Source organism: Callithrix jacchus, chromosome 14, assembly GCF_049354715.1.
Source record: "Callithrix jacchus isolate 240 chromosome 14, calJac240_pri, whole genome shotgun sequence".
Taxonomy (NCBI): Eukaryota; Metazoa; Chordata; class Mammalia; order Primates; family Cebidae; genus Callithrix; species Callithrix jacchus.
The window spans coordinates 57,823,456-57,850,581 of record NC_133515.1 but is presented as its reverse complement, the minus strand read 5'-3'; the positions used below and the strand labels follow the sequence as shown (position 1 = coordinate 57,850,581).

Here is a 27,126-nt window from a genome sequence, read left to right as displayed (position 1 = left end):
CCATGTTGGCCAGGCTGGTCTTGAATGCCTGACCTTTTGATCCGCCCACCTTGGCCTCCCAAAGTACTGGGATTACAGGGGTGAGCCACCCCACCTGGCCCTATTCAGTGTTCTTTCCATCATTTGCACAGTGCCTCCCTTAATCGGTTCATACCATTGATATGATTCAGTGTAGTTAAGCTAATACCTATTTTTATCTTATTGTCAAATTTGGTTATTTTTTAAACATTTATCTTAAAAACTAACATTGGATCTGCTTAGGCATGTGAGATTTGTTAGACATTTATTTTATCCCTGCTTGACAAGAAATGTTCAATTTTTCTTAACACCATGGTATACAACATAAATGAAAAAAAATGCATTTTGCAGGGTCTTATCCCTGACACATCTCCAAAGTACTTGAGAATCCTACAGGTTTATTATATACACAAAAATACCCACCCCTGCATGGAAAATTCATGCTTGACAAAATGTGGTGAGAGGGGGCTTTTTGGTTCAGAGTGAACTGGAGGAGGGCAGTGGGGGAAATTATAAGTTACAGTAGTGGTTTGAAAACTGAAATTTTGAAATTAAAATTTGATTTTCAGCCCAAATTCAAAAAGCTAACTTAGCTCTTTCTACTCATTTCATTATCCTTTCCTTGATGGGCACAAGGTTTTTTCAATCCGGACGTAGTTGATACGTTTATGTGCTGCATCTGCAGTGAAGTCAGTTCAACTAGAAAATGTCTTTAAATGGATAATATAGAATACCTACCTGATGATTTTATTATACATAAATAGTGCTACCCTTTAAGACATCAGTTACTATTCAGATGTAATGCTGATGTAAAATTATTATTATTAAACTATTCTCACCTATTTTGTGCTGACTTGGGATTTTGCATCATAAAGAGACTTGATTAGAGATATGAATAAGCAGCTTGCTGTAGCTCCAAAGTCAATTAAGTACATTTGTTAAAAGTCGTATCGGGAAATCTGTTCTTTTTGATCAAATGCTCTGGCACTAACATCTGCTTGGAAAGCAGTATATATTCCTTGTGCCCCCATGACCCTCCCCAGAACAAACCATCCACCTCTTAAAGCCAACATTTGCAAGTCAAATCCATAAAGGCACCCGGCACTGCCTGCTGTCATATACCTGCACATGGGCTGTGGCTCTGCAAACCTGTTAGAAAGGCATAGTAACTCAGATCAAGCCTGAATGAGCCCTTTCCAGCAACTGTTTCTATTTCTGTAGAGCTAGCACACACAGTAGAGTCTAATTTTAGGAAGGGAAATGAAAAGTCTCCCTCTCAAGTAATTTGGTTACAATGTGGCCTTGCAATGCAGTCTTTCATTGCCTTGGCAATGAAAGAGGCAAGGCAAGGCAGTTGCCAGAGCAGTCTCTGAACAAAGGAAAAGAACCTATCACTCTTGCCAGAAGTGCTAAGAAGGTACGTACGTAGAAGCTAAAGAAATCAAGCTTTCACTTCCATGGCAACACAGCGCAGGTCCAGCATTACATCTCTGGAGGCCTCCCTTGCCTCACCTCCCTGCTTATGCAGAATTACCAGCAAGGGGGCGGAGAAAGGAGGCTTCTCGCAGACACATGATTCCCCTTATGTGTGTTTCCTTGTTTGCCGTGGAGTTAGATATGAATCATTTTTCCTCTTTATTCTTTTCACATTTTTTGACTTTGTTTTGTCTTTGGTTTGTTTTAGTCTCATAGGGTCATAGGGTTAGAATTGCTCTGAAAAAAAAAAAAAAATCTGTAACTGTTGTACAAAAGCTGTCACAGAGTAAGGCTTTCCAGGCTCCTTAAAGCAAGTGGTGGTATTCCTCAGCTGGTAGTTGCATAGAAATTACCATTCTGGCACTCCTAAGGAGAAACTTGTGCAGGATTATACTTTTTTTCTCATGAAGAGCGACCCTAATTATGTTGCCCAACCTGCGTAGAATCTGGATGCTACTGATAGGAAAAATTAGTTAAATCCATTAAGGATTGGTTGCTGCTGGAGTCATACTTGGGAAAAATGGACTCCACCAGATGAATAGTGTTTATGGAGCACTGTTTTCTCTAAATTGCCGTAATTTATGTAATTAAAGGAAAAAGGCTTTTATGTGTAGTTCAATAGAGCTTTCAGGGGACAGATGGAAGCAGCACAAGTGGTGTGGGTGTGTTGGAATAAAAGAGGTAATTAGATATGAAAAATAAATTTATGGAGAAAAAAATCATACTGGAAAACCTAAATAAATGGAGACTGAATTAAGGGAAAAGCTAAAGTTTGTTAGAGAAAAATGTCAGAGAGAGTATAATTCACAGGAAAAATGTCGAAGGCAACATGGAGGCTCTCAAAGTGAAGGGGTTCATAAAATTCTTCAGAGATTTCCTCATATCTGAAGGTTTTTGTTTGAGAATCTCTGATACATGATGAGAAATCTTCATTCTAATGAGAGAATATAGGTGGAAGAGAAATGAAAACAAAACCTGGTCATGCTGCTGATTAAACTTATTAATAGAATGATTTAAAAGGTACTGAACTATTTGGGACTGTGTTATCAGTAATTCATATTTAACAGTGTCTTTTTATATCTACACTGGTATATTAATAATTCTATCACTAGGTTACATTCAAAACATTTTTTGATTTGTAATAGCCATAAAAATGTAGCATTATTGTTACCTGTCCTTGGTAGAATTTTTCACAAAAAATTATGGGACTCAGTCTTAGGTTTGACTGTATAGTAATATTAACTAGAAATGTAGATACTTATGAGAAGCAATATTAAGGAATATTTGAAGAAAAAAAGGGAATTTGAAAAAAAATGAAAGGGAATTATAAGAGAAACTAATGTTGCCTTGAACTTGTAGAAATGATTTCCTGTTCTTCTTTTGCTTAAAAAAATCCAAAATAATTCCAAAAATAAAAAGTTAAAGATGAAACAGTCTTCTGTTTTCCTTCCTTTCCTTCTTTCCTTCCTTCCTTCCCTCCCTCCCTCCCCCGCCTCCCTCCCTCCATCCCATCCCTCCTTCCTTTTTTCCTTCCTTCCTTCCTTCCTTCCTTCCTTCCTTCCTTCCTTCCTGCCTGCCTGCCTGCCTGCCTGCCTTCCTTCTCTTTCTCTCTTTCTTGCTCTGTCGCCCAGACTGGAGTGCAGTGACGTGATCTCACCTCACTGCAACCTCTGCCTCCTGGGTTTTCAGTGATTCTCCTGCCTCAGCCTCCCAAACATGGTGGCTTACACCCATAATCCCAGCACTTTGGGGGTTGAGGTGGGCAGATCACTTGAGGTCAGGAGTTCAAGACCAGCTTGGCCAATGTGGTGAAACCCCATCCCTACTAAAATTACAAAAATTAGCCAGGCATGGTGATGGGCACTTGTAGTCCAGTCTTCTGTTTTCTAATAAGGTAAGGTAACAGGCTCACATAAAGTGGAAAACATTGTATAGTTTGAAATGTAGTTAATTAAATTAAATATAAATATCATTGAAATGTAGATACCAAAAAAGCAGTAAAGTATGAAATCTTGGCCTCTAGGAAGCTTGTAAAGATGCTGTGATTCCCAGTAGAGCAGTCTTATTTTGATCTCTGTTTCCTGTTGGAGGCCACTACATCTCTGACTAATGGAAAAGAAGCATCTAAATTAAGCTGCCCTCCTCTGTGGTTCAGAGACCTTTCCTACAATGGGAGTTAGGCACTTTTCATTTAAAAGTCTTCTATTTTTTGATGTGTTTTTTTTTCCTGTAGCCTGAACAAAGTGAACATGCTCATGACACATTAATAATTAAAGTTGGTGCCTTCTGATGATTGGTAATTACCTATATCCTTTACATATAAAGTGGACAGATATAAATATATAGGCAATGTCTATGTCTCCTAAATATAAACATAATATAGATCAGAAATATTCACTTAAACCGTCTTATTTTGTCATTAAGACGGTTTAGGTGAATAAATTCATAAGTGATTTAAGACTTTCTTTATTTTATTTTATTTTTTGAGACAGGACCTCATTGTATTGCCCAGGCTGGAGTACAGTGGCACAATCTCAGCTCAGTGCAACCTCTGCCTCCTGGGTTCAAGTAATTCTCCTGCCTCAGCCTCCCGAGTAGCTGGGATTACAGATAATGCGCTGCCACGCTCAACGAGTTTTTGTATTTTTAGTAGAGAAAGGGTTTCACCTGGTCTCGAACTCCTGGCCTCAAGTGATCTACCCGCCTTGGCCTCCCAAAGTGCTGGTATTGCAGGTGTTAGCCAATGCGCCTGGCAAGACTTTCTTAAATTGCATTTTGAAAGCGGTCATTGTATGAAAAATAAGCAAAACATAACTGAGCCATGTCTAGGAAGCTGAGACAGAGTCAGCAGTGACTTTGGACTCTGAGAGTGATTCAAAGAGGCACTGTGAATTTCTAGAAATAACACTGAATAGGGGCTACAAGAACTAGTTCTTTGCCTGGCTCTGTCTTTAATTAGCTGTTAGACCAGTTAGACAACCTTAATCTCTCTAAGCCTTATATAGCTTGTCTATAAAAGAAAGTTGTGACAGGTGATATGGAAAGCCCTACTCAGCTCTGCAAATCTATGACTCGTTATCCAGAGAAAGTTTGCATTTACATATAATGAATATACAAGACAGGTGTGTTATTTTTATTTTGATACTCAGATTCCTTAAAATAACAACTTTACACCATATTGGGTCTTTAATTTACAAATGCTTACTTACATCATGGGGGGTTACTCTACCTCACTGGATTCTAAAGTTAATAAAACTTTATTAGATAGCTATGAAATCTATTTAAGTAACATACAGTCATGGGCATGTATGTTTAAGGCTCAGATCATATCAGATACACAGATAGTGTGCTCATATATTAGTCTAATCACTATTGGCTTTATGTGTATTTGGAGAGATAATATGCAGTCCCCTTAATGTTTCTATTTTTTATATAAAATCATATATAATGAACATAAAGGTACTAGTTTTATCTAACAATATACATATTAAAAAATAAAATGAGTGTTTTAAAGGCTTGTGGACTTCTCTCTGGTTAGATCCAAAGAGCTAAGTTTCCTTCACGCGTAAGTGTGGTTCCTTTCAGCCCCGAACATTCTGAGACCAGGTGTAAGTAAGGGCTTGGGCTCACGTCTTACACATTTGCAAAGCTAGCAAGTCTCAGAATGAAGGACCATTTATTCAAGACCAGACAGAAGAAAACAGTGAAGATTGAATTGGTTGTATCCAGTTGGTGAAGAGGAGCCCACAGGAAGTGCGGATGGAATGCTGGTACAGCCATCATGGCAGGTCGTCACCCAGGGAATGCAGAGCTCTTGGCACTGCCATATTCTCTATGATAACCACTGAGGATTACCAAGCTGTCCTTTAAATCCAATGCAACATTTTAAAGAAAGCCCCAAACTAGAAACAGTCTTATTATTTTCAAGAGATGCAATGTTATTTATTAGGCATTATTTTGAGAAGAAATGCCTTTTAAAAGGTGGTATAAATGGTAAAGGTCACCTGAACTTAGGATATTCTCACCTGAGTTCATGAACTAATATGAAAATTTAAAAAATATCACACTTAAACATATTTTAAGGGGACCACATATCTCATATTGCAGATAATAAAAGAAGGCATGCCATTTCTCATATCACATATAATAAAAGGAGGCATAACATTTCACAGAGGGAATTTAAGAAATTATGACAAAAGAGGAAGCTAACATAGGAAATGCTAAAAATTAACTTTTATCAAGTCTAATTTATACCCAACAATAGGTATTCTTCATTTTAAAATGTAGCATACTTTTCAAGAATTCAGTTCTGAGACTGACCAAAATAAATTGTTATGACAAAGAGACGACAAAGGCATGAGGTGTCACACATTAGTTGTTTGCAGTGTAGCTACACTGAGGAGAATAATGAAAGAGAAGCTACATATAAATCAAAGTCATCTGTGCTTGTGGTGCACATAAAGAACAATATACAGAGGAAGAAAACGTTTTTTTCAAAGGATACCTGATTTATTGGATTCATTCTGTAGACTGAAGCATCTGAAATAGTCTCCAAGAAGTGGATGAGGCCTTTCTTTAGATTTTCTTGTTGACATAATGAAAGAATTCTAGGAGGCACACAATGAGACAGTAATGAGTTTAGCTTTTACTCTTTAGAAGAAGCTCTCGTACATGATCTTTTAGGTTGAGTGCCGCTGGGCCAGTGCTAACCTGGTAGCATGTAAACACATGACGCTAACTAAAGCATGTTGGAGAAGCAGGATGAAGAAAGAGCATATTAAATGAATTACAGGCTTTAGCTTAATTGTTTCACTATGTGAGGGCCTTCAGTGGCTTGGTAAGTAGTTCTTTCTAGAAGCTGATTTAGGGTTTATTTTAGAATTTAAAAATTCTACAAAGTATTCTAACATCTATAAATAATGGAGTCCTTTGAAAAATAGCTCAGCCACAACTGTAAACATAGTGTTACTGAGTGGACTGTGTTTTCTCATGCCACACCAACCCAAATTGGGGTCATAGAGATGATAACATTGTTCTCCATTGGCCCAGGCCCTATGAGTGTGCTTTTGGGAGCTATTCCCCCGTCAGGTATACAAGTCTTCACCTGCTGTCTTAAGTCTAGTCCTGTGGGTTTCCACCCTTCACCCTTCCTGAGACTGACTTTGGCTGTTGACTGGCTGCCACAGTGATATTCTGACCATTCCCCACAGCTCCTAGGATTGGAGCTCCCAAGTTTTCCAATATTCTCTGGGCTGAGAAAATTCCCCTAACCTTACTTGGGTTCTACCCTATTCCAGGCCACAAACCCATAGGAGAAGTAGGTAAGCGGTTCAGTGGTGAGCCCAGGAAATGCAAGTGGGAAGGAATACTTACTATTGGTCAACAGACAGTCTATTCAGAATTTTTTTCCCCTTGAAAGCACTCTAATCTCCTTAATTCATATGTCTAGCTAGTGTGTTTCTTACCTTTGGGAGAACTTGTCCTCAAACTTCATAGTATCTCACTGAAATTTACTCACCTCAGGTATTTGTGATTTCAGGAATGCTTAATTGAGACACAGTAATGAAGCTCTCAGAATTTTTTTCTCTTCACAATTTTTTAAACTTCTGTAATATAGGTTAGTGGTGTAGAAGGAAGCTTTGAATTATTATTCTTAAAAAAGAGAAAAATAAAATAATACAGCTCACCTCCTCACTTAAAACCCTTGGATTACATTTTTTGTTTTATTAATTTAGCTATTGTTCTCAGCAACTATGTTAGGAAAAATATCGGACTGAGAAATGTACAGATTACAGAAAAAGTGTCAATCTAACTCAAATGTAGTACAGCAAGTAAAGGAATTGGGTATTGTCTTTTCCTGACCTAAAATGCCTCTCACTTGCTACAGAACAACTTGCAAGGCAGGAGTTCTAATGTTTGACAGATAGCAAATAACATAAACCCAGGACCAGATGAGAGCCGTTCTGGACTTATATAAAAGCTGGCTCCAGGAAGGGAGGCTTTTAAATGGCCAAGCTCTATCAGTTGTTTGCAACATCTAAGGCAGGTGTGTCTTAATGTCAAATGGGGGTAATTTTTTTAATTTAAGCATTTTCATATATGATGAAATTTAATATCTAGAACTATAGAAATCTCATAAGAGGAAAGATAAAAGGGACACTCAGAAGTAAATCTGAGTAAATTTGATCACAACTAAATTGTGTGAGAATGATTGGTCGTTATGCTTTTGGGTGCCTAGCAAGTATTGAGTGCCAAAAGTTAACAAAAGCTGCAGTTAGAATGTGGATGAAATATTTCTGACAAAGAGTTTTAAACAAAAGGGACTTTATCAACTTTGTATTTTGCAATTTTTGTTTGGAACCAGCCCCATTCACTTTCTACTCCTGTTTCTACCACACTCCCATTTTAATACATGATTCTTTAACCAGTGAAACTCACATGCTTTTGTTAGTAAATTCTCTAAATGGTCAGATAGTTGGTGATGGCAGCCTAGGTTCTTTGCCAATTGCAAAGGACTTTGGATTTGGGAGACCGAGGCAGGAGGATCACCTGAGGTCAGGTCAGCCTGGCCAACATGGTGAAAGCCCATCTCTATTAAAAGTATAAAAATTAGCCAGGCATGATGGCGGACACCTGTAATCCCAGATACCTGTGAGACTGAGGCAGGAGAGTCACTTGAAACTGGGAGGCAGAGGTTGGAGTGAGCTGAGATTGAGCCACTGTACTCCAGCCTGGGTGACAGAACAAGACTCCATCTCAAGAAGAAAATAAAGTAAAGGATTTTGGAGAGGTCAATTTAAGTTTGAGCCCTAAATAGTCACTTGTGATTAAGGTGTCTCATGCAGACTTCTGGTCACTGATTTTATTGGAGAGGATTCTCTTGGTTAGGGAAACTGGTAATACTGAGCTATTGTCATTTGAAGAAAAGGTCAAGCTAGGCATGAGAGCAAGTAGGGGTAGATGCCTCTCAAACGTTCACTTAAATACCCACCATGTGCAGGATCTTAATATTAATAAAATTCCTAAGGATCAGTCATGAGAGCATAATAAGACATCTTTCAATTCTAGATAAAAGTGTTTTGGGGTAGTTTCTCATGGCTACAGATGATGCCATAATAATTTATTGGTAATAATTGATCTTTAAAATATTTGAAAATATTCAATTTTTAATCACATTGATTTTAAGTACTTTTATTGCCTTATTAAACTATGCTTTTTATTTTAGATATATCTTTTGTGTTAATATTTTTTGAAGGTATCAGTCCTACTGGGTTTTCAGTGTGTGTTCAGTACCTTAAGTCTTTAGGGCCCAAGGAGAGGCATTGTAGGTCATGGAAGGGATAGTGTCCATTTCCGCTTTTTAAAAATTTTTAATTTTTATCTATGTTCTTTTCTCTTAAGTGATGAGGTTGCAGCCTGAAATGGACTTTTCTTTCTGTGAGGAACAGAGCTTAAGCCAATGCCAGAGCAGGATGGTTATTTTCAAGAGTCTATAATCCTTACAGTTGGGTCTAACTCAGGTTACAGACAGTGCAGAGAACAATATGGAGACCAGTGTGTTACCAGTTCCAACCTGGTGCTTTGTTTCTGTCTCAAGCACTAACCACATCCTGAGTAGCAGCTGGGGTCCTGGATACTGGCCCAGCACTGAGTCCATCTTGATCATGACTCCCATTCTGACCCTGGCCCTCCATGGTTATTCTATTTTGCAGGTGAGAGAATGTCACCTATTAATGGGTAGAGGCAAGGTTCGTGTCCAGATTTTCTGTTATCTCTTGTCCAGTATTCCTATTTTGCTCAGATTTGTCATGTGGCACTTGTGCATCTCTTGAAGCAAGATAGCTGTGAAAACAGCACTCCTACCACTGCCTCCACCACCATCAGCCAAAACAAACCTCTGTTGTAGTATTGGGGTCTGAATGGAGATTTAGCCAAGAGTCTTGGTTTAGTTTCTAGTCCATCTGTTTTGATATTTACCATGAAATTCCATTGCTCTAATAATGATTTATCCAGCATAAGGAGGTCTTATCCTTTTAGAAATCTTAAGAAATTTCTAGCCTCAGAATAAACAGTTACTCAGGAAAGAACATTTGTCTATTTATCACTTATTTTCTGGTTCATTTACAGCTTCTGTTTAAGCACCTTGTCTCCTTCTCCAGAAGTGTCCCAGACTATTCCAATCTGGAAAGACTTCTTTATTATCTATACCAGAAGTTGGCAAACTTTTTTAGCAAAGAGCCAGGTAGTAAATATTTTCATGTTTATGGGCCATATGGTCTGCTTCAGCTACTCACGTCTGCCATTGTAGCGTAAGAAGAACTTAAAAGAGCCACAGAGAACATGTAAATAAACAGGTTTGCTGTATTAGAATAAAACTTTATTTACAAAATAGGCAGTGGCCCGGATTTAACTCTGGCAGTAGTTTGCTGACCCCTGCTTAACACTAAAATAATTTATTCATCCATGACTCTGGGTTATCTCTTACATTACTGTCTTTTTAAAACATTGACCTCTCATATTGTTATGTAAGTTTTCATTTGTACATAAAAACTTTATAAAAATACTTTTCCCAGTAAGTATTTGCTACCTATATTGGCATTAGTTCAAATTCTTTGTCCTGTCATCCCAAAACCTGAGTTATCAGTACTGGGATTTGAAGCGTGCTATGATTGAAACAGAGGAGTAGTTGAGGAAGAGGCAAGGTATTTTTTTTTTTTTTTTCTGAGAAATCTTTTTGCTTTAGGCTGAAAACTTTTTGGAAACCAGGATGCTTGCATTTGACTTGAAAAGGCAAAATCCTCCCACATGGAAGGGACAATTGTTGTGATATCATTGAATAGGAAATTTGTACTTTTCTGAGACATATATCTATGGTGACTGTAGGTGCCCTTTAGTGAGTGACTGACTGTATTACTTTTGTGCCCTGGTGATTCTTGCATGTTTTAGAGATTGGTAAGAAACTAACATGGCACAGGCTTATCTTTAAAATAGATACCACCTAGGCAGCAGCTTGAAAGGAACATGAATTTCTATATAGACCTTCACAGACAAGTGAAATGCTAATTCTGTGTTTACCGATGGATGAAGAAAACCATTTCTGGCTAAGGAGGAGTCAGAAATCAATCTCCCTTTTCTCTTAAGTGAGGACATTTCATGAAAAAAGAAGAAACTAGCAGAAAAAAAAGTAGGAAGTAAGTGAATTCTGCATTTTTCAGGTTCTTCATATTAATATTCTCCCTTCACGTGATCTTTGTCATATATGTGGTTTTTAACCATTATGTGTGTGTTCTTTTAAAGGAAAAGTGAAAAATTTTTGGTTGGCTGTTTCTGCAGCATCTATTCATTGGGGATCTGTAAGGTGCTTTCAAAAGAACAAAGGAGAACAAAGGCTAGTTGACATCTTCAGCATGTTTTCTGTGGGTCAGGACAAGACTTAGAGGAAAGTGAGAAGAATCCTTACTTACTTGTCCTTGTCACCAGGATTGACTGACTGACATGAGAGGAGCCAAATGGTGGACGAGAGCTTAAAAAGATTAGCCAATGTGATGTTCACATTGTATGCTATAGATACATGTAATTACTATTGGTCAATTAAAAATAAAATGCACTTCAAGAAAAAGATTAACCAAAGGCATTCATGATGCTTGGTCAGTGACTGATGTCAACCTGGCAATTTTCAAAGCCTCTCTGCACCACTTAATGTTTTCAGAATGCTTTGCAATCAGGCTTATTAGCCTCCCTTTAGAGCTGCCACGTGAAGCTAATTGATAGGTCTCTTCATTTTAGCGTTGAGGACAAGTGACTTGTTGAGGGTCAGGCAGTGAGTGGTTTATGGAGCTCAATAGTCTCTGGGTCATTTCTCTCTTGAGTTAGCAAAAATGTTTTTTACTTTTTTTAAAAAAAAGAAATCTCTAATCAGCCTTGGGGAGCTTACTACTGGTTAACCAGATTGTTTTCCAGGATAATACTATTGGAAAAAATTCTAGTTTTTAAGTTTCTTTTAAAATTTTGCCTTTCCTAAAGCTTTACTGTGTCACTCAGATCTTTTCTGTTACCTTTTCAGAACGTTTTGGCCATGTGTATTAAGGGTTACCTTTACCTGGGTAATGCTCTCAAAAATTTGGTCATTTTCTTCCTATCACCCAGACACTTTAGAAAAAATAAAATGTGTTAAGCAAGAAGACTTAGTTTGTGACAATTGTTGTGGTCAAAATTTGTATGGAGAGATGAGATGAAACCATTTTTTCTTCCAGTTACCTCTACTATTTTTTATCCACAGAACCTCATATAGGCTAGACAGAAGCAGTGACCTTGCTATTTGGAATGAGAAATGTTAACATTTATTGTTGGAATAAATAATATTTATTCAGGAGTAGATAATTAGTGGGCTTCCACTGCTTTTCTTAGCACAAGCAAAACATTCCTTAAAAATAGCAAGTAGAATTTCTGTAGGTCATGGGAGGCTGATGGCTTGCATTGGCCATTCATTTAATCTTTTACCCCTTGAACCTTTTTGAGCATCTCTTATATACATATACTGTTTTAGAATACAGTCTTGAATAAAAGAGTTAAGGCCTTTGTCTCAGGCAGCCTACATTTTAGTAGCTAGATAATTATTTTCAAAACCACAAATACATAATACATTACCCAGAAAAGGTAATCAGTATGAACAAAACAAAAGCAGGGCATAGAATAAGACAGTGACCAGAGTGGGAGAATATTTAGAAAAGGTCCCGCATCTGAAGAGACTTGAATAAAAGTATGGCATGGAAAAGAGTATTCCTATAAGTGGGAACAGCAAGGATAGAAGCCTTAATTAGGAGTGAACTAGGCACATGTTTCAGAAACAGGAGCAGGGCCAATGTGGCTTGAACAGAGTGAGTAAGGTAGACAATAACAGGAGATGAAGTTGGAGGAACAGGAAGACCTTGTGTGCTCTGTTAACCAAGCTCAAATGTGTGGATTTGGATATGAGTTGATGGAAGGCAATTGGAGGATTGGGGCAGGGATGTGATATCATCAATTCACATTTTTGAAGGATCACTCTCCATATTGGGTAGAGACCGGACTGTAGAGACAGGGAGAGAGGACATTGGTACACTCACTAGGGAGCTAGCTTGGTAGTCTAAGAGCTGACAGTGGCTTGAACTAAGTGGTGGAATGGAGATAGTGAGGAGGGGTTAGACTCACAGCATGTTTTTGAGTAGAGCTAAGAGTGCTGGGATGTGGACTGTTAAGGAAAGGGACTGCATATGGCTCCATAGGTTGGGCACTGACAGCCCTAGAAGGAAATATTAAGAGACTATACAGAGAATGGCAACCCAGGGTGGTACACAGTGGCAGCTCTGGGAATAATTGAGGATGACGCCTGGGATTTTGATCTTAGCAATCATATGATTGGTGGTACCGTTTATTGAGATAGGCAAGACTGGGAGGAACAGGTTACGAGGTGCAGGGGAATCAAGTTCTATTCTGGACATAGTCAGTTTGAGATGTTGGACATCAACAAGGAGATGCCATATAGAGCTGGATGTGTACGTCTCAAACTCAGGTGAGACAGCAGATCTGGAAACAAAAAATTTGGAAGAATGAAATATATATATTTAACTATGGGACCAAATGGGAACTTCTGTGAATGAATGTTGAGAGAAAAAGTAAAGAGTGACTGTATCCTGGGAACCCCAAGATTTAAAGATAGAGAAGGAGAAAGGAGCCAAATGTGGATTGCAAAGAGAGACCCAATTAGCTTTTTTTGTTTTTTGGCTTTTTTGTTTGTTTTTAGATAGAGTCTTACTCTGTCACCCAGGCTGGAGTGTACTGGTGTGATCTCAGCTCACTGCAACCTCCGCTTCCCCAGTTCAGGTGATTTTCCTGCTTCAGCCTCCTGAGTATCTGGGATTACAAGAATGTGCCACCACACCTGGCTAATTTTTGTATTTTTTGTTTAGTGGAGACTGGGTTTTGCCATGTTGGCAAGGCTGGTCTCGAACTTCTGACCTCAGGTTATCTGTCTGCCTTGGCCTCTCAAAGTGCTGGGATTACAGTTGTGGAGCCACTGCTCCCAGCCCCATTTAGCTTTTTTAGTATCCCGGAGGTATGGATGATTTTGGAACTTACTTCATGGACTGACTCTGCAAAAATACTTTATATTTTGTTTTACCTCTGTATGTCCTAGAATTATCCTTTTAAATATGATTCACTTAAATGAGTGTATATATATTTTGAATCAAAAATCTTGTTTTCTATCATTTTTTTTTGCAAGAAGGCAGGGCACAGATAAACATATTTTTTAAATCTCTTTATTTTCTTCCGTCCCACTAAGAGCTGTTTGTGACAATAAGAGTTCATGCTTTCTTTTGTGCTTTGATGATGGTTTCGCTGATGGTGCATTTCATTTTTCTCTGCTGGAGATTTCATTACTACCCAGTATGCAGAGGCTACACTACCTGGATTCATTTTGGCTACTCTCACTTTTGTAAACATTTAAGCATAAGATCATTGTTAATGCTCCATGAAAGATCTTTCAGCAGGTGGCATGGGTGCACCTACAGCCTAATGAGTAGCTATGCTTGTTTGTATTATTGATATATATCCGAGACAGGTAGCTGTCCTTCTACGAAGCTGACCCTTCTTGCTTCTCTGTTGACTTCTCTCTTGTCTTGACCTTCTCATTTTGCATGGGAGCTTCAGAGACTGGAAGACTCATGGAAGAACTTAAGGTCCTTCTTTTTGCCAAAACCAGGGCAGCAAACACTGCCTCACAGTGGAATATTTCTTAGTTGACTCAGCAAATATTTAAGTCATTGTTTAGTTCCTGGGGTTCTAGCTCTGTGCATGTGTTCCACTGGGCCCTGATAGCATGCTGAGGTGTTTAACACAATCCTTAATCGGCTCTGGTCTGCAAGTAAGATGCAATGTTAATTAGCATTACTACTTTGCCATTGCATCCATACTGGCAATTCAGTTTCATGCCCTTACACTCTCTTACTTGTGCTTTCTTTTTCTCCCTTTTTAAAAATAAGCCCAAGACCTGAAAGTATTCAGATATGTTCTTCTCAACCATAGTGCCATAACCTTTTACTATTTACTAGCAGCCTGATTGAAAAGCTATTTAGAAGTATCAGTCTTCTTTTATAGGAATTTCAGAGTTTCTTGCTGGGAGTTTTATAGTTAATAAAAGTCAGGTATTAAGCACGTAGGCTCATTGCCTAGAACCAGTTCTGTTTCCTAGGTATTGTTTAACAGCCTCTGTTTTCTTTTTTTCAACCAGGCCTTCATTGTTATTCTTTGTCTGCTGTCACTCTAGCTACAGAGACACTAGGTGTTTGCTGTCTTAGCCCTTTCAAAAGATATTAATTCTTTTCTTCCTGGGGTTTGCCCTTTGTAATTTTTGTAAAAAGGCATCCTGCTAACCTTCTGTAATTACTTTCATTTCATACTTTTTTCTGGGAACTATATATCTGTAAGTTTTACCTGGAGTAGCAGATATTTCAAAATTATTTTCTTTTCTTTCTAAGAACATTTTATTGTTTGCAGAGATATTTTCTTCAGTGAGACAGTAAGCACTGCATGAAGTTAAAATCATTTGAAATTTAAATGTTTTGCAAACTCTCCTACTTCAGATGTCAGAAGAAAACCTCTTGGAGGGTATTTGTGATGAGGAATGCCTCACGGCTTTGCATTGTTAATCATCTCTTTGATCTCGATTTAAAAAATCTGATGAAGGAGTTAGAGCTATTACTTTCCCGGGTATTTTCTATCCTGGTTAATAGCGTGACCATTTAGCTAGTACCTAACCAGAAAGCTGAGAGTCGTCCTGGATAACTCCTTCAACTTCGCTGCTTACATTCCGATAGACATTGAAGCTCAGAGGGTCTTGCCATCTAATTGGTCAATATTGCCCTTTTAATTTCTTCTGCTATTTTGCAGTGTAGGCAATAAGTAATATTTTTTTCTCTTCAACTTCTTTGTTGATCCCATAATTTGAACTTCATCTCAGCTAGTCTGGCCCCACCCAAATCATTCTCCACACTATTAATGGATCAATCTGTCCACCACCAATCAGTTCATGTTACATCTGTGGCTCCACTTAGAATTTCAAATCCTCCTTACGGTGTGGGAGATTCCCCATGCCACTGCTGCATGTCGTGTCAGACTCGGCTCTTGCTACTCTGGGCCTCACCTCCTTCTACTACAGGAAGATAGAACTAAGTTTCTTTTCCTGCACGTGTCAGCAGCCCAAGACTTTAGGTCCTCTGAATGGAAGCTGCTTACCACGTCCACAGTGACTCTCCAGCTGTCAGTCTCAGCCGTTATTTGGCATAATAAATGAGGGATGTGTGAATTAATATTACTTTCGTTTGTTTATTAGGATAGACAAATTTTATGTGCTGGTTGCAGCCACAGTTATGTGCCTGGAGTGGAGAAGGTCAAGTGATCACAGAGCTGATGTTAATCTGGTGTGTAGCAGTTCATGTGTATCAGTTATTAATGTTAACATGCTTCCAATCCAATTCCCTTGAAGGTTGCTGAGCCATTCCAGCCAAACTGATCCTCCCTAGGATCATCTGGATCTCTCTGCAACCCAGGAGCTAAAGAATGAGTACATAGAACTCCATTTAGCAAAATGTCCTCCAGGTTCATCCATGTTATGCAGCCTTAAAATTTTCATTCAGCCTTAAAAACAGGATTTCCTTTGTTTTTAAGGCTGAATAGTATTCTATTGTATATAGATGGCACATTTCCTTTATTCACTCATTCACAGACACTTAGGTTGTTTCTGTTTCTTGGCTATTATGAATAGGATACTTCTGGGACCCAAAGAAAGAAAAATCACTCTGGGGTATAAATTATTGAAAACATCACCAGGCCCACAATTAGTATCTTAAAAAATTTTTTTACATTGATAGATAAAATTATGTGTCTTTGCTGTGTACAACACGATGTTTTAAAGAATATATACATTGTGGAGTGATTTAATATAGCTAATTAACATATACTTCACCTCACATAGTTATTATTTTTGGGTGAGAACACTTTACATCCACTTTCTTAGCATTTTTCAAGAATGCAATATATTATTACATATGGTCAGTAGATCACTTGGAATTACTCTTCCTGTCTAACTGAAATTTTGTATCCTTTGGCGGACATCTCCTCCTCCTTCCCAATCCCCACAACTCCTGGTAACCACCCTTCTCCTCTCTAAGTAGAGATCAACTTTTTTAAGATTTCATATATGAGTATGATAAATGCAGTATTTATCTTTCCATGCCTGACTTATTCCATTTAGCATAATGTCCTCCAGGTTTATCCATGTTATGACAAATGACAGGATTGCCTTCATTTTTAAGGCTGACTAGAATTCTATTGTATGTAGAATGGCACATTTTCTTTATTCACCCATTCATACACACTTATGTTGCTTCTGTTTCTTGGCTATTATGACTAATACTGCAATTAACATGGGAGTACAGATATCTCTTTGACATACTGATTTTGTTTAATTTTAAGGTATATCCAGTAGTGGGATTGCTGAATCATATGGTAGTCCTACTTGTAATTTTTTGAGGAACCTTCATACTTTTTTTAATAATAGCTATAGTTATTTACATTCCCACCAGCAGTGTGCAAAGATTCCCCACCTTCCATATTCTTGCCAACATATCTTTTGTCTTTTTGATAATAGTAATTTTAAAAGTCAAGAAGTGATATCTCATTGTGGTTTTAATTTGTATTTTTCTCATGATTAGAACTGTTTAGAAGTTTTGTATATATCCCTTTGCTATTTGTATGTCTTTTTTTGAGAAATGTTTATTCAAGTCCTTTGCTCTTTTTTCAGTCGGGTTATTTGTTCTTGCTATCGGGATGTTTGAATTATTTCTATATTTTGAATGTTCATGGTTAGTATCTTAGGAGCTCAGATTAGCCAGTTTTAGTAATCTTTTAATGGACAGTGCTTAAGGTAGTCCTAACGTGGTAGTAGTAGGAGCTTAGTGATTGAGAACTGTTACATCAAAAACAACGCCCTCAAGAAGTCCTCTGCCCTTTGAGTAGTCTGTATGTAGGCTACAACCTTTCACCATGTGATGGAGAGAGTAGTCACGTTCTGGTCTAGACTTCTTACTTCTTTTATCTTTTATGATTTAATCGCCCTTTTATCTTTTCATATATTTAATCTTGTGTGATTATCTCATAATGCTCTCATTGGCACTGAGATGTTTCATGTGTCAGGGTCCCCACTTCTATTTGCTGGCAATTTTATTCTTTTCTTATATGACTGCCTATAGTTAAGTGCAGAATCTTTGCACAGCAAATTGTTAAGGAAGCTGTATGATCCTCCATAATTTCCACAGAGCCCCTTCTGCCAGTTGTATTCTCTAAGTGGGACTGGTGTCACGATTTTCAAGGTACTCTAGCATACTATATGTCTCTATCTCAAGAACCCTTTTCTTTGGACCACTGCCCTCTGCCTGCCCATAGTATATTCTCTTTCTGCCAGTGTTGTTATAGAAGGATGATATGGGTGTTTTCAATTCTGTTTCTTTCATTAGAGTAATTTCGCATGGAAATGTGGCTGCGTTTATACTTAGACCACTCAAGGGCCGAAGCTTAAGGAGTTTCCTTCTAAATCCTGTCAAGCACCGAATCCTATGGGTAACATGTCCTCATATGCAAAATCTGCCACACAGCTATCACCTGAAATTTTGCTTTGCAGTTTTCCAACATAGTTCTCTTTCTTTAAATCAGGGTTTCTCAACTTCATTTACAGTGACATTTTGGGCTAGATAATCTTTTCTTTGTGAGGGGATTGTCTTGTGCATTTTAAGATATTTTGCAACATCCTTGGTCTCTACCCACTAAATGCCAGTAGAAACTACATAGTTTTGACAAGTAAAAATGTCTGCAGGCATTTTTGCCAGATGTTTTCTCTTGGGGGTCAAATCACCCCCACCCAATTGAGAACTGCTACTTTCAATAATAAACATGTGGACATAAATTGACAAGTTATATAATACATTGCCAAGCAAAGCAAAAACATTCATAATAAGGAGAGCAAATGCTTATAGAGCACTTACATGGGCCAGACACTATTTTAAGAGTTCTTTCCATATGAATTTCCAAACCGATAGAGTGACCATACCATTTTACCATTATTACTCACAGTTTATAGATGAGGAAACTAAGGCACAGAAAGGTCATATATCTTGTCCAAAGTCATGCAGCTCATAAGAGTCAGATCAAGAATTTAAACTCGGGTGGTGTGACACTAGAGTCTGTGATTTGAACTCACTGTGTTTCTCTTTCAACAAAAATTTCTTCTAATAGATATCTACATGGCTTTGCATGCAGTATCACCTCTGATAGTTACTATGTTAATGTATGTTAAGGGAATAAATGAATGACTACATATCCAAGAAATTACTTATGATTTTAAATCAGTTTTGAATAGATTCTTTAGTTAATTTAAGTGAAAAATGTACTTTTCTTTGTATATAACCAACTAAATATTATCATTAGAGTAAGGCAAGAAGGTCTCAGCATTTCTAAACTTATGCACAAGAATCTTTTGGAAAGGGTTTGCCAAGGTGACCTTTAAAGTCTCTTCTAATCACAGCTTCTATTTATGTACTAGGACAGTTTTACAATATGTCAGAATGAAGATTGCCCAAACTGAACAAAATATTTCCCTGATGAGATTAAGCAAGCATCTGCCTTTCCCTGTAATAAGGGAAAACCTGAATTTATCCTCCCTCTTAAACTAGGCATACATAGTGATGCAGTATTAAGCAATGTATGATAATTTAGGTTTAGGAGTTACAAAAAATTAAGCATCTTTAAGTAACAGAAAATTACTTTAGCTGATTAATCTTCAGGCTTCCATAGTTTGCTTTCTATAGTGACTGAGAGGGCTCGGTTCTCAAATTTGCGGTAAGTGCATTACATCTGATTTATATCAAAGTGAGACACTATTTTATGAATCTGCAATAATACTCTATTGAGTATGATATTTAGTCAATTGGAAATGCATATATAGTGCATATATATTTTTATATATACACATACATATGTACATATATGCATATATTTATATTCAATAAGAAACCCAGTATATTTGTTTTCCATCTTTCTTGAGTGCAGACAAAACTTTTTTAGGAAGCATTTTCATCGAATTAAAAATTTTCCTTGACTTCATTACTAAGTAAAACGTAAAGGATTTTTCTGGAAGCTTAATTTTTTTAGGCAATTTTCTCTATTGTAGAGATCACACATCAAATTCTGAGTGATCATCATTTTGTGATTCATGTGTTTTAGATAATATATAATATTGGACATTTCTTAGTATTTTTTTATTATTTCTGTGAGGAACAGTAACACTTAATTAATTCACCCAAATTTGAGAAAAGAAACATAATGACAATGTAAAAAAGTTAAAGGGTCTATTTTTCTTTTTTTTTTTCACAAAATTGGTTTTTTGCAAAATTGGTTTTTATCTCCTTCATTTGCATGTATAACTCATTGTGAGTAACAAGGAAAAGATAAACTATAATGTCTTAGAGAACCTCGTACATCTTTAGATAGATGAGAACTTTTATTTTTAGAATGGTCATAGTTTGAAGATAAAATGTTGCATATGTAGTTGTTGAAAACTTCATGTTGATTTCATGTTTAAGTACAGAGAATTTTATACCCTGTTGAAGTCTGAAGAACTAACCAGAATCTGACCCTGAAAGTCCTGAGGACTAAAGGCTCTTCTCATGCTAAACCCATGCAAATGCCCATGTGAGAATTCATTTGCCCATCTTTATGCCTTTCAAAGTCAGCAAGATAAAAGTCTTCAAGTCAGGCTGACTTCCTCTTCTTAGCTTAAAACATAGGTCACTTGTTACTTTCGTTATTACTGAGGTTCCCAACAAATAGTTCTTGGGGACTTTTTATATTCATCTTTCAAGAGGAACATTTATGTGTGTCTGAAGTTTGCTGAGATACCTGGTGAGTAAGAAGTACAGCTTGAATTTTCCCCTTTTTCTTCCGTTCGGTACTTGATTTTCACTTTTACTCCCTCCTCACAAATTTTGGAAATGCTTAATTTTCTGAAAAGCCCTACACTATTACCTCTATAGATGTTTCCAGAGTTTTCAAAGAATAAAAACTATTGACTATAGTACAGTTATTTTGAAACTTAAAGAGACTCAGTGATTCATGATTCTTCATGTTCTTTTATGATTTCTGTGAGTACCTACCACATAGTGAGTAATCTATAATTTACTTCCCACACAATGAGAGTGTTAGGATCATTCAGGAATTCTTTTTCAAAAACTTGAAATTTAAGAAAACTGCTGAAAAGAAAACTAAGCAAAACAAAATCCCTCAGAAAATAGAAAGTGACAATCTTAAGATTCTTTGGAATTGTTCTCCCACTTAGTGGCCAGAATCTGAGTTCTATGATTGTGAGCCCCAAAGTTGCCAGAAACAAGTCCAATGACTGAGTTATGGAAGGCATCTTACGTTTTATGAAATTGTCTTCAGAAAATATTATGATTGGCGATTGTAGGCCTGGCGAAGTACTAAGCCTTCATTAGTATATAAATACAATTTTGAGGTACTTTATTTGAAGGTCAAAGACAATGGCTGGTCCAGAACACATTTTTCTATGTACTTGGATTAAAACTATATATATGCCAACATGGCAAGAAAGTTCATCCAAGTTCTAAAAGAGTACTTTTTCCTTTAAAATGGTTATATCACCAGTTTATTCTTCCACAAAGATCTGGCCCCTGTTTATTGTCCCCCTTGTGAGATTAATAATACTATAAAATACATATTTAATATGTTTTTAAAGGAATCTTTTATAATACTTAAATTATAGCTATTGTTTTATCTACTTTCTGAAAGTGGGAAATTATTGTGAATTCTCAACATAGTAGTTAAATGGTACTCTTACCAGTTGGCTTTTAAATGGGCATAGATGCTACTTCAGATTTCATGGGTATAATAATAAGCTTTGTTACAATGGAGAGGCATTGGGATTTAGCCTTGTTACACATTAAGAAAGAGTGAAAGTAGAATTCCTGTATGTATTACTCAGTTGTTAAATCCAAAAAGCCTAAGATCTGAGAGATGCATGTTATAGAAAGACTCAAGGTCAGATACTAGATCTTCTCATTTGTAAAAATAACCATAAAATTTGCATTACTTATTAATAATCGTCTCAGAAACAGAACTATGCAGATTGGGGTGGGAGGTGACTATTAGGCTGTGAACTATATTATAAATTTTTGGAGATAATTCTTTTGATGATGGAAACAAATTAGACACTATACATGGAATAATTATCAAAAGAGCAATATTCAAATTAATGTTGCTATGATTAAATTATCATTATGACCCAAGTGCAAATATATAATTGCCTCTGGTGTATGTGAGAAGTAGAGTAGGTGTGACTTACTTGATAGGTAACTGGTGCCAATTTAATAGGTTCAGAAAAAAGTTTTGTAAGTGAAGTAAGAAAGAGAAGACATAATGACCAGTAGTCATAATGAGTGAAAGTTAGAGAAGAGTGAAAATTAGACCAGTACTATTGATATAGAGCCCTAATTTTAAGGAAAATGAATTGATGAGAACTAAAATTTTATGTTCTTATTTTCAGTCTTCTAAAGTCAACCTCAACATTTAGACACTAGAATTTTGGGACCATTTTGTGGATTTTCCATAATTTACATTATCATTAAAATTATTTTCTTATTCCTTGGGACATAATATTTTTAGTTATTAGTTTTAGTGAAAGTTGACAGGAGAGGAAATCATGTTCTAATAAATTCATTTTGTTTCTGATTATTTTAATAGGATCATACAGTTTAGTGATGAAAAAAGCTAAAATTAAGGACATTTTTCTTTTCATTTCAATTATGTGACACCTCTAGTTCTAACAAGTATAAAAAATTGAGAGTTAGCTGATTAATAGAAAGTTTGATAATTATGTAGACTTCTATGTAAAATATTTATTTTAATGCAGTGATGACCTCTTAGCTCATAACATACTCTTCAGTGTGCAGAAGTTTTGTTAAAAATTAGATGCAGTGTCAATTTTCTGAGTATTATTGAATATATATACCCAAATTGTACTTCTTAACAAAAGGGCATAGTGCTCCCAATTGTATTTTCAAATGAATTTTGTTTAGTTCTGAAGTTATACAGTTTTATTTCTGCTTAATATCCAGGTAAAACATATTATGTTATGCAGGTAAACCCTACGAAATAAAGTTGCTTAAGTAGCTTCAATTTTTTTGTAATTTTGACTTTATCATCCACTTTTTGATAGACTTGATAATGTAGTTGTATGTTTACCAGAAAGTTATTTCAGGATTAGCTCTAATATACAAGACTTTTAGATTGTTTTTATTTTTATTTTTTTCCCCTAGCTACAGGTGCATGTTATAGCTTGCCATTGTTGTCATTGTGGTTCATTTCATTAAGCTTCATGTTCTATCTGCTTTCTTGAGACTTGGGAAACAGTATTTTTCTGAGTGATTGTACCATATTGTTCCAAATATAAGGCCAGCCAGAATAGAAGGCAACCTCCAACTAGAAACAGCTCAAATATGGAGAAAGGCTGGGGGCCCAGAGCCCGGCGGGTCTTGCAGTGGTGGCAAGGGTGCCGAGGAATAGGACGATGCCTGCCCACTCTCCCGGTGAGTGAAGATGAGTCAGCTGGCTGCATTTGCTTATGCATAACCAGATGGCTTCTGTTGCTAGAGAAAAAGTTGTACTAGGGGTTGGAAAACAAGTTCATATTACTTGAAAGAAAGTTGTATGTCTAAATCTGGGGAGGGAGGATGGGAGTAGAATTTTTCACCTCCTAAACAGTCGTCTTAAGTGTTTTTTTCCCCCCACATCTGGGGGTAAAAGTTGAGCAACCCCAGAGAGAAGAACAAAGGTACCCTGGACCGTTCATGATAAAAGGATTTTAGATCAGTGGTCTTGAAAATCATATGTCTCTAGATCAGCTCAGAAAAGTGCTCCTTGCCCTTTAAAATTGACTACTGGCTGAGAGGTGATGTATACACTGTGTGATCATGTGTAGCTTGAAAACAAGCCACTCAAACTGGAAATCACATTTCCAGTTTTAGTAAGATTTTTCTCTTTTTAAAAGCCCTGTTTGGCGTAGTAGCATATCTTTTTTTAAATCATTCAGTGAAAATGTATTAGTCGACTAAGAGTATATGTAAATTGAACCTACATAATTCCCCAAATATTGGTCTGATTCTGCTAAGTGCATAGAAAACTAACCATTTATTTTATAGTACTAAATGAGATATAATAGAATCAAGTGCTTCATTCTGTTATTATAATCTAGAAAATTATTTAATATCTGTTGGAACTAAACTTCACCAGGCATTTGGTTACCTTTGTGGCTTCAAAAAAACAAAATAAAATGGAAGCCTTGATCTTTCTGATTGATTTCTAGTCCATGGCCCAAAGCTAGTTTGAAGTATAACTTTCATCCCTAAATGATGAATTTCTCCCCACTGCATGCTCTAGGCAAGATACTATTGTAACCTTTTTTGTTTGTTTGTTTAAGGAAACTACTTTCATTAAAAAAAAAAAAAAAAAGGAAGTCTGTATTTCTGAATAGATATGGCCAGAACGGGACTTAATGTTTAAGTTAAACGATGGTAAATGGCTCATGATTTGATTTAAGGATATTGTTTACATTGATTTTAGAAGTTCTCTTAAACAAGACTGCCCTGAACAATAGAGGCCCATGTCCAAGCCAAAGGATGGTATTATTGATATGCTTGTCTTTTTGCCAGATCTAGAAAGAGAGCCTTTGAAGCAGAAATTCTGGGCAGAAAAGGATTTGAAAGTAAAAACAGAAAGGAGGTAGCTCAGAGTGGGAAAGTTTACTGCCTTCTAAATTAGATTACAAGTCAGAGGAAATATGGCACTGCAATGGTGGATCCTAAACAAGAGGTTTGAAGTGGATTCTGTAAAATCTGAGAAGTCTTTTGAAAAGAGGTTATAACAGTGGCACCAGGAGGAAAGGAGAAGAGTAGAGGACCAGAGTTACTCAGGAAAAAGGAGCTTCCTTTTATACTTCCTTAGTTTTAGAATCATTTGATTCCAAAAGATCCAACGTACAGAGGAAGAAGATTCCAAAATGTGAGGGTGGGGGAAGGGTGTGTCCCTTAACCATCTTCAACTTCAACTTCAGATAATCTCCCTTCTGTTAGGTGTATCAGGCATTATTGTGTCTGATTTGATCAGGGTTACAAATACAGGAAAACAAACTTAATTTATTTTCCCAGAGGGGCTTGGGGCTGTTCTAATTGACAATCCTGTTTCATCACCTGCTGTACATTTTAGTTTTAGTAGCAATGGAGGACAGAAGCTGAGGAAGCCAACTTTGTGCTATATTCTACTGCTTCCTCTCCGTGCTGGGTAGTGAGGCTGGGGAAGGACCTGACTGGATTGTACAACTCTTTGATCAGGGAAAAGAATGTGGCCTCAGTAAATTTGTGAGGTGACAAGGGGAGCTTTTGAGGACATATGAGAAATGACAGCAAGAAAGAAAGGGAGAAAATCTTCCAAACTGTGAAAATAATAATCTGCAATAATAATATTAAGTTAATAATAATACACTTTCCTTATAAAGCATGGTTTACATGTAATCTATACCTATAATTGCTAGGTGCGGATTTCTCCTCTTATCTCTAAAATACACTGCATAAAATTACTCTTGGCTGAGCATGATTGCTTATGCCTGTAATCCCAGTACTTTGGGAGGCTGAGGCAGGAGGATCACTTGAGGCCAGGAGTTCAAGACCAATTTGGGCAACATAGTGAGACCCTGTCTCTCTGGAAAAGACAAAATGTCACTAGGCATAATGGCACATGCCTATAGTCCCAGATACTCAGGAGGCTGAGGTGGGAGGATTGCTTAAGCCCAGGAGTTGAAGGCTGCAGTAAGCAATGATTGTGCCACTGCACTCCAGCCTGGGTGATGGAGAGATTCTGCAAATTAATATTCCAAACTACTGTTGTTTCTCTCTTCATGAATTCACATGATACACCTTCAGTGGCTTCTCTTTGAGGTATTAGATTGATAGAATCAACTTGAATGGAGCAATTACTAATCAATTAGATATGAAAAAAATCTGCAAATAGGTTGATAGCCAGAAATTAAAAATCTCTCAGGTTCTCTAATAGTGTAATGACCTATATAAAAATAGATTTGGAAAATTCCCATTTGACTGCTTTTTCTAGGAGAGTAGATAACTGATGCTCTCTTTTTCTTTGCTGATCCATTAGCCTTCCCTCAAGCACCCTTTAGAAAAAGTACAGATCCTCTGGGAAATTTCTAGTTCTTGTACAGATGAATGTGGCCTGCACATGTCAAATTAATCATGTCCAGGTTCTTGTTTCTCATCAATTAAGGTGAAGAATCACTAAACTAAAAATACGTAATTTGTATCTATTGTGTTTTTCATTTTAAAAAAGACCAGAAAAGGACAGTTTTCAGTTTTCAAAGAAAATGTTCAATTTGGATAAACCTTTTTGGAAAATGCTTTATTGTAGGTCTTTCCCTCAAAGAAGGGTTTTGTAAAAGACACAGTTTCTCCAACACAAGAATGTGATGTGTTTACATATTCTGAGACATATGGAATATGGCATTTGGTTTGCTGAGTGAGCATGTTTAACTCAGCTATGGAGTAACTCATGAATTTCCTAATCTTGAGTATCTCTGAGTTTCAAAAATCATTCTTGAAATTTGTTTAAGGGCTGTTCCTTGGGGGTGGGGCATTGCTGTCTTTGTAAGTCAGAGATGGCATTTGGCAATGTTTTGAGGTCGCTCTTCATTATGTTACCTTGCTAGTCAAGCAACAAGTGTGTTCCAATGAACAGGCTGATAGCATTGTAGGACAGGCTAGGGAAATGTACCAAAATGGCTAATTCTCATTTGGCAGTGAAATTGAATATTGAATGACATCTTTGTAGTCATAAACGACTTTTGTTTTAATAACAAAGTTGTTGATTTTCTACTAAGGGTTCTTTTAGGTTGTCATCAGGGGCTGATGGGAGTAACAGTTCACCCAACTCCGCAGCTAGCTTCAGTGGACATGCCACACCTTCCCAGCAGCCTGAACCTGTGGTACATTCTCTTAAGGTAACCAACTGTGTGCAACCATTCTCCAGAGCTTCAGTTGTGTTGTGGCTTGTTCGCTGTAGTCTAGTAGTCCTCACAGTCTTGCTTGAACCATAGATACTTTATTTTTTGACTCCTTATGGTGTAACTTTTTAAATCTTAACTTTTGAAGTATGATTTTAATTGTTCTAAACTGACAGTGAGTTTGAGTACTTATTATGGTTGACTCTCTAGTTTTATCATTTTGTTTTGAGTAATGTGATTCATATCTATCTGCATCAAAGTTGAAGTCTGTGCATGTATATCCATATTTGTAAAAAATTGTGATAGGTATTTTATGTGCAATGCTTGTAGCATGGATGTCTTCAAATATAGGGAGTTAATAGTTGGCCAGAATATAGAAGGATACCACATTATTCTTTTTTGATGCAATTGAAGTACATTATACAACTTAAATAAAATATTGAAATAAATAAAAACCTACT

General features: G+C 36.9%; 1 protein-coding gene across 6 annotated transcripts in view; it reads left to right on the top strand.

Annotated features, from left to right (window-relative positions):
* The window catches only part of CCDC85A (coiled-coil domain containing 85A), a 184,703-nt gene that overhangs the window by 147,823 nt on the left and 9,754 nt on the right, over positions 1-27,126 (top strand). For 2 of the 6 annotated variants that reach the window (XM_002757755.7, XM_008980671.5), the window contains exons 4-5: positions 23,052-23,186; positions 26,543-26,662. The exons of 2 other annotated variants lie outside the window; for them this stretch is intronic. In XM_002757755.7, coding sequence (XP_002757801.2) covers positions 23,052-23,186; positions 26,543-26,662 — 255 coding nt within the window. The remainder of the gene's footprint in view (positions 1-23,051; positions 23,187-26,542; positions 26,663-27,126) is intronic. 2 more of the 6 variants (XM_035272517.3, XM_008980672.6) reach the window with 1 other exon arrangement.